General features: G+C 52.2%; 1 protein-coding gene across 1 annotated transcript; it reads right to left on the bottom strand.

Moving 5' to 3' along the window:
- Positions 1-5001: 5001 nt before the first annotated feature.
- LOC124672794 (serine/threonine-protein kinase RIPK-like) lies at positions 5002-8327 on the bottom strand. Its single transcript, XM_047208967.1, has 4 exons — positions 7713-8327; positions 6681-6819; positions 5797-5933; positions 5002-5700 (listed from the first exon to the last, which is right to left on the bottom strand). Exons 1-4 carry the CDS (start codon positions 8118-8120, stop codon positions 5002-5004), a joined length of 1383 nt encoding a protein of 460 aa, XP_047064923.1. The 5' UTR covers positions 8121-8327.
- Positions 8328-8821: the final 494 nt, after the last annotated feature.

The following is an 8821-nucleotide window of genomic DNA, read 5'->3' as shown; positions in this document are numbered from 1 at the left end:
ACCTTAGAGTGCATGAAAGATCAATACGACTAAATCAAGTACTAACATAGCATGCATACTGTCACCTTCACACTATGTAGGAGGAATAGATCACATCAATACCATCATAGCAATAGTTAACTTCAAAATCTACAAGAGATCATAATCATAGCCTACGCCAAGTACTAACACGGATGCACACACTTGTCACCATTACACCGTGCGAGGAGGAATAAAACTACTTTAATAACATCACTAGAGTAGCACATAGATAAATTGTGATACAAAACACATTGCAATCATAAAGAGATATAAATAAGCACTTCACTATGCCATTCATAACGGTGAATAAGTATTCGTGAAATATAGCCTAAAAGACCCACACGGTGCACACACTCGTCACCTTTACACACGTGGGACAAGGAGTCTCCGGAGATCACATAAGTAAAATTCACTTGACTAGCATAACGACATCTAGATTACAAGCATCATCATATGAATCTCAATCATGTAAGGCAGCTCATGAGATTATTGTATTGAAGTACATAGGAGAGAGATGAACCACATAGCTACCGGTACAGCCCCGAGCCTCGATGGAGAACTACTCCCTCCTCATGGGAGACAGCAGCGTTGATGAAGATGGCGGTGGTGTTGATGGAGAAGCCTTCCGGGGCACTTCCCCGTCCGGCGGCGTGCCGGAACGAGAGACTCCTGCCCCCAGATCTTGGCTTCGCGATGGCGGCGGCTCTGGAAGGTTTCTCGTACCGTGGCTTTTTTCGTATCGAGGTTTTAGGTCAGGGACCTTTTTATAGGCGAAGAGGCGGCGTCAGAGGGTCGACGAGGCGGTGACACCATAGGGTGGCGCGGGCCACCCCCAGGCCGCGCCGGCCTATGGTCTGGTGGGCCTGTGGCCCCCCTCTGGCGACTCTCGGGTGTTCTGGATGCTTCCGGGGATTCTAAGATCTTCGGCGTTGATTTCGTCCGATTCCGAGAATATTTCCTTACTAGGATTTCTGAAACAAAAACAGCAGAAAACGACAAGCGGCACTTCGGCATCTTGTTAATAGGTTAGTTCCAGAAAATGCACGAATATGACATAAAGTGTGCATAAAACATGTAGATATCATCAATAATGTGGCATGGAACATAAGAAATTATCGATACGTCGGAGACGTATCAGACGGTAACATACTCACCCTCTCCTCATCTCCACCACACTCCCGTGTTCTTGTTGGAGATGGTTCCTATACCGGTCACTCAATCCGGACATGCGTCTCTCTCTACAAATTCACCGCGCACACTTTCCCTTCGTGGTGTTCTTGTTACTCCTCGCATTGTTAAAAATCTTATTTTCATCTGTCAATTTACCACTGATAATTTATGTTCAGTTGAATTTGACCCGTGGGGTTTTTCTGTGAAGGATCTCAGGACAGGGGTCGTGATTCTCAGGTGCAGTAGCACGGGTGACCTCTATCCGGTCACCTCGACGCCATGCGCCCTCACCACCGTCTCCCCGAACTCCACCCTTTGGCATCGGCGCCTCGGTCATCTTGGTCATGGTGCTCTCCAACGCCTTGTGTCATCCGCGTTCCTCCCATTCACCAAAGTTTCCCCCACCCCTAGTAATTGTCATGATTGTCAACTAGGACGTCATGTACGGTTACCTTTTTCGGCTTCTACCACACAAACTCATCGTGCTTTTGAATTAATACATTGTGATTTATGGACATCACCTGTGGAGAGTGTTTCTGGCTATAAGTATTTTTTGTCATCTTGGACGATTTTACTCATTATTTGTGGACGTTTCCTGTGCGGTGTAAATCTGAAGTGTTTTCATTGTTGTCTAACTTTCGCAACTATGTTGTCACTCAGTTTTCCCTCTCCATCCAAGCAATTCAGATGGACAATGGCAAAGAGTTTGATAATCATGCTCTTCACGCCCTTGCCGCCGCACACGGTATCCTCCTCCGTTTCTCATGCCCATACACGTCTCCACAGAACGGTAAAGTTGAACGCATTATTCGCACCGTTAATGATATTGTTGGCACTTTGCTTTTTCAAGCTCACATGCCGACTACTTTTTGGGTTGAATCTCTTCACACCGCCACATACCTCCTCAACCGCATTCCCACTAAAGCTATTTCCGCGCCATGCCCTTTTTTCGCCCTGTTTTCCGTGATTCCTACTTACTCTCATATCCGCACTTTCGGCTGTTTGTGTTATCCTAACACCGCTGCTACTATGCCACATAAACTGTCTCCTCGTTCGGTCGCCTGTGTTTTCCTAGGTTATACATCCAACCATCGGGGCTATCGCTGCATGGATATAGAGTCTCGCCGCATCATCATCTCACGGCATGTGGTTTTTGATGAGAATCAGTTCCATTTTGCTCTCGGTTTTTCGGTTACTAACTTGCAGCAGCACACCGCCTCACCACCGCTCGACGTCGACCCGATCGACGTCTCCGTCTCGGTGTCCGTGCCCCCATGCACGCCGGGCCGCGTCGCTCTGCAGAGGTGCATCGGCCCGCTGGACCTCCCTCTCCACCAGCCGTCTACGCGCCAACGCCTTCGGCCTCACGCACGTCGGTTTCCACGCCAGCCCCCTCACCAGCGTCCTCACCACCAGCCTCTCCGAGCTGGGCCTCGCCAGCTCCTGGGCCGTCTCCCGCGGCCTCCCCTGCCTCGCCGTCTCCCACGACACCGGCCTCCCTCGCCTGGGCTTCACCAGCACCTGGCCCCTCACCGGCTGGTCCGTCTCCTGCGGCTTCGGACGATGACGAGGCTGCACCGCCTGACGCCGCGCCACCGCCTCCCGCCCCGACCGCTCCAGTTCACCACATGGTGACTCGCCGTCAAGCCGACAAGGTCTTCAGCCCGCGCCCCCGCCTCAACCTCCACGTCGACACCGCCGCCTCTCCCTCGCCGGTCCCTAAGTCAGTTTGCGGTGCTCTCAAAGACCCGAACTGGCTAGCGGCCATGACCGACGAGTATGGCGCTCTCCTCGCCAATGACACTTGGGATCTTGTCGTCCCGCCTGCGAATGCCAACATCGTCTCCGGCAAGTGGATCTTTCGGCACAAGTACAAAGCTGACGGCTCCCTAGACCGCTACAAAGCGCGTTGGGTGCTTCACGGCTTCTCACAGGAGCACGGCATCGATTTCGACGAGACATTTAGTCTGGTGGTAAAACCCACCACCATCCGGACTATTCTCTCTATCGCCCTCTCCGCCAACTGGAAGATTCATCAACTGGATGTGAAGAATGCCTTCCTCCATGGGAAGCTCTCCGAGGTGGTCTTTTGTCATCAGCCCACCGGGTTCGTTGACTCTGCCCGCCCCGGTCATGTGTGCCGCCTCAACCGGGCGCTCTACGGGCTGAAGCAAACCCCTCGCGCCTGGTATCATCGGTTCGCGACTTTTGTCACCGCCTTCGGCTTCACCTGCTCCAAGTCGGATACATCGCTCTTCATCCTTCACGGCATACACGGCACGACATACTTGCTCCTCTGTGTCGACGACATCATCCTCACGGCTTCGTCTACGGCCTTACTCGAGCGCGTCATCACCGCCCTCAGTGCTGAGATCGCCATGACCGATCTGGGCGAGCTTCATCACTTCCTCGGCCTTGCCGTTCGACGGGATTCCCAGGGGATGTTTCTCTTCCAGACCCAGTACGCTCTCGAGATTCTCGAGCGTGCCGGCATGAGCTCCTGCCACCCCGCGTCCACGCCTGTGGACACCTCGCCGAAGCTTGCGGCCGAGGCTGGTCGTCCTGTCGCCGATCCCTCCGCCTACCGCAGCTTGGCGGGTGCTCTTCAGTACCTGACATTCACTCGTCCGGACATCGCCTACGCCATGCAGAGGATTTGTCTTCATATGCACGACCCTCGGGATCAGCACTTGGCTTTGGTCAAACAAGTTCTTCGGTACGTCAAGGGCACGCTTCGTCACAGTCTCCAGCTCACGCCTTCCGTGACGGACCGCCTCGTCGCCTACACCGACGCGGACTGGGCTGGCTGTCCAAACACTCGGCGCTCCACCTCTGGGTACTGTGTCTTCCTCTGCGACAAGTTGATCTCTTGGTCTTCCAAGCGTCAGCACACAGTGTCTCGCTCTAGTGCTGAAGCGGAGTATCGTGCTATCGCTGACGCCGTCGCCGAAGCAAGTTGGCTTCGCCAACTCCTCCAGGAGCTTCATCGCCCGCTTCATAGTGCCACTGTTGTCTTTTGCGACAATGTGAGCGTTGTGTACATGTCCACGAATCCCATCCAGCACCAACGCACCAAACACATCGAGATCAACCTTCACTTCGTTCGAGACCGTGTTGCGTTGGGGCACATTCGAGTTCTTCATGTGCCATCGTCTCGACAATTCGCGGACATCTTCACCAAAGGCCTAGCATCACCGTTGTTCTTGGATTTCCGGTCCAATCTCAGCGTCCGAGAGTCTCTCGTTGCGACTGCGCGGGGGGGGGGGTTAGGCAAACCAAATATGGCCAACATATACCTAGCATATTCGGTTTATACCCTGCCATATTTAATGCTTGATATTTGGCCATTACGGTTAGGATTGGTATCCATATATATCTTGTGTAAATGCCTACATATATGAGATAAGTGAAAGACCACAATGTGTGGTAAATCATTCTCCTATTCTAATTCTGTCATTTACAAATCAACTAAACACCTCAGTTATGAAGAGGTACAATTTAATCTCCACCGTTTATATCACTGAGTTTGGGGGATGGGTTGTACCGGAGCAAATCCCAGAAAGAAAACATATTGCACAGTTGCAGCGTGTAGCTTCATTCCAAGACAAACATGCAATGAAATTTCCGTTCTATAAATTTTATATCAGCTCCACTTATGAGCCACACTCTGCATCTCACTGTAATAACATGCCGAAAATAAAATTAAAAATCAAAGAGAAAAAGAGCCCACCAGGACAGAATTACGCACAGGGATGCATATGCAATCCTAAAACCCTAGACAAATAGCAGCACCTCACCTCGCCCTCTCTCTCATATGTACAGTACATGCACACGCATGACAGCATGCACGTCGGCGGCGTCAAGCCTTGTCGTCGGCCGCCACGTGCCACACCCAGAACTCCTCCTTCTGCTCAGCCCCGCGCTTTCGGGGCTACCCTTGGGCGACCGGAGCCTTCGCCGATGGTGGACGCCGACGTCCCTCACCGCCCTCGGCCTCTCCTTCTTCTCCTTCGCGTCCGGCTCCGGCGCGGCCACGAAGAGCACCACCGGCCCGTCGGCGGCAAGCACGTCCTCCGTGATGGCGAGCAGAGGCTCGAGCTCCTTCACGACGGTCGACATGTCCGGCCGGTTCTTGGGGCTGCCGCTCAGGCACTGGTACGCCACCGCCGCCGCCTTCTGCGCCGCCGTCGCCGGGTACCGGCTCTCCAGCGCCGGGTCCATGATCCTGCGCGCCAGCCTGAGCGGGTCGCGGAGCCCGGGCCGCGCAAACTCCACCAGGTTCTGCTCCCTGCTGGCGCGGGACTTGTCCACCGCTCGTCGCCCCGCCAGGATCTCCAGTAGCACCACCCCGAAGGTGTACACGTCGCTCTTCGCCGTGAGGTGGCCCGTCATGATGTACTCCGGCGCCGCGTAGCCGTGGGTGCCCATGACCCGGGTGGACACGTGCGTGTCGTCGCCCACTGGCCCGTCTTTGGCCAGCCCGAAGTCCGACAGCTTCGCCTTGTGATCCTGCTTGGAGATAAAACCCATCAGCAACTTAGGTTCACCATTTCGGCCTTTTAGGCCCAAATTATTATGTATAACAGGCCGAGAGAATTGGCTTACCGAGTCCAGTAGGATGTTTGAGGCCTTGAAGTCGCGATAGATCACCGGCTTCTCGGCGTCGTGGAGGAAGGCCAGCCCTTTCGCGGCGCCGACGGCGATGTTCAGCCGGGTCGACCACGGCAGCACGACAGGCACCTCTGCAAGACATCACAGAAGAAAGAAAACATTTTAAGATTCGAGCTAAAGCTTATTCGCAAGTCAATCGTTCATTCCTATACGCTGGGTAAGGAATTGTCGATGTTCCGACAGTGTTTGTCTCTAGTGTAAGTACACTTGCGCTTATTCTTTTCATGCTTTCTCGGGGAATTTTTCATGGATGTAAAGATATTCAACGCGTTAGGAGATACCGCGACGACTATTGACTAAAGAAGATATCGATCTCAATCAGTGAGGCTGGGAAAATGTGGCTACGATAAATTAATCGCGACACCGATCTGGCACCTAGCTATCTCAGTGAGCTCACTTGCTTCTGACCTCCGATCTACCTTCTGGTGCAATCGTGAAGGCAAGATTCAGAGGCCAGTCAAATTTAGTTGGTCAGAGCGCAGAAAATCTTGGAAGGTAGCTGAGGAAAAACCGGGTCGCCCTGCAACTAAACTAGTTTTAAAACAGTTGGTAGTACTAGTTGCCAACTTGATAGAATTTTGAATTCAGAATCTGCATTTTCTCCATCGCCATGACAGGCAAATGCAAGCTCCTGAGTCCTGAGGCAGGTCAACCAACTTATCTCTATTGCTAGAGGCTAGAGAGGCAGTAGATCTAGCTAGAGCATTTTCTACGGTTAGGTGCTACTCCTCCATGCTTGATCAAGCAGGATTATATGACTGAAAGAAAGCAGCAAAATGGGCAAGTGTAAATAAAATGCAGGAAGCAGCTTTACTTACGTTGGTCGAAGAGGTGGTTCTCGAGGCTGCCTTGGGCCATGTACTCGTAGACGAGGAGACGGTGCTCCTCCTCGCAGCAGTACCCTACCAGCTTCACCAGGTTGGGGTGCCGGAGCTGCCCCAGGAAGATCACCTCTGCCTGCACGCAAGAACAACAAAACCACACGCACGGGCAGGGTCACATCAGTGTCAGGGAACAGCATCCATCATTTTTATCGCTACAGTATTAGGTACCTCACCCGACTCTATCCGGCCGCCGGCCGGCTGCCGGAACTGTCACATCGCTCAACAAACCTAGCTAGCTCCCTAGTTTTTCTGGCCAGTTGCCAGTTGCCACACGCACGTCTTAATCTTGGTGTCAGTCAAGATATTTTATGTCTGTTTAGCTAGCGTTGAATAGTACCATTTTGGATTAATTACAGTTCAGGAAATACTAAAGCACTAGGCGCATAAAATTTTGCTGGAATTTCACGCGAAACTGTTCAATTCCCATTGAATCAGAAGTATCTGAAGGAGTGGTTACATATACATGCTCATTTCAGGAGGACTAGCTAGCTTAACTTGCCTATAAGCATTGCTTGTTGCTCTAGGTTACAGGTTTCTTCCCTTACAAAATTGGACTGGGTTACTATAGATTAAAAATGATTGGTAAGCTAAGCTAAGGACTCCTAGATAATTCCTGCCATGGTAGCTTTTAAATCTCAATTACTTATAGAGTTACTCAATGTTGCACCAGATGTAAGGATTGTATTCAGTGATCCTTGTAAGGAAACCCTTAACCATAGCTACCCAGCTAGCTTGTTGGTTAACCACAAAGGTCGCTACTCTTCTACTGTAAGCTAGAAATCCAAATCCTATTCCCCCAAGCCCAAGCGTTAGATCGTCTTCGAATTTAATTGGGAACTCTTCCATGAAAAGCTAGTTACGGCAGCCGCATACTACTAAGCTAGCATAGCATCTGTTGGCCTGTTGCTATTGCACACGCAAAGATCGATTAATGGAGTGATGAGGACACGTGGAGCTCGGACGTACCAGCCATTCCTTGTGGCCCTGCGCGCCCTCGGGGTCCCAGAGCTTGACGGCGATGGCCTGCGCCTTGAGCCCCGGCTTGTCGACGAAGCCCTTGTACACGGGCCCGAACCCGCCCTCACCGAGGAAGTTGTCGGAGGCGAACTCGCGCGTCGCGGCCCGGAGCTCGGCCACCGTGAACACGTGCAGGTTGGAGCCGACGAGGGACACCGACAGGTCCTCGTCCGCCGCGCCGCTCAGGTCCGTGAACGACAGCCGCCGCCCACCGCCGCCTCCGGAGCGCGGACGGACCTTCTTGTGGCCCTGATTGCCCGTCCCGGCGCCGCAGTCGGCAGCGCCGAGGCAGCCGCCGAGGAGCGACCTCCAGGGCGACGAGGACCTCTCCCCGGCCTTGATACTGTCGTTCCTCATCGGCGGCTACCTTTGTCCTGCAACGTCGTCGCCGCTTAGCATATATCGCCGCCGCGTGTCGTGTGGGACAAGCTCGCGATCAGATGTGTGGGTAGCAGGAGAAAAGGAGAGGAGAGAGCTGATGCTGCTTCGCTCGCGAGCTGTGGCGAGGCCGCATCTGCTGGTTGGTCCGAATATATAGGCGCGACCTTTAATTCTGCTTGCCTTGGCCTTGGCTAGGGTGACATGGCGATGTTGTGTTTGACTCTAGCTTGGGAGGAAAAATAATGCGATAATTAGGTTTATTTTTATACAAATTGGTTGCTGTCATGGTGCAGATTTCACTGTGGATTGACTATTTCATCGGGATTTTTGAATGGGAACGAGGAAGAGGGCAACGTACGTGCCTGCGGCAACTTTGCCAACCTACCCCCACACTATAGATTGCGAATTAGTAAGAGTGTGACTTGTGACATGTAAGAGTAGCAGCTATTTATTTGTGTTTGATCTGGTATCTTTCCATTTGGCAAAAAGTAGAAGAAATCAACTAATGTTTGATCTGGCATCAATTCAATGCCTTTTTTTCTTTTTTTTCGGGGAAGACTCATCTTTTCAACAAAGTTGGTTTTGCGATGGCCTTGCGCCATTTGTATGTCACATTTATTCAATTCTGAAAAACACAGGTGACTCATCGGTTTCATGCAAACTTTGTTAATGTCATG

This window comes from Lolium rigidum, chromosome 7 (genome assembly GCF_022539505.1).
Source record: "Lolium rigidum isolate FL_2022 chromosome 7, APGP_CSIRO_Lrig_0.1, whole genome shotgun sequence".
In the NCBI taxonomy this organism is placed as follows: domain Eukaryota; kingdom Viridiplantae; phylum Streptophyta; class Magnoliopsida; order Poales; family Poaceae; genus Lolium; species Lolium rigidum.
The sequence above is the reverse complement of the archived record's forward strand: the minus strand, read 5'-3'. Positions and strand labels throughout refer to the sequence as shown.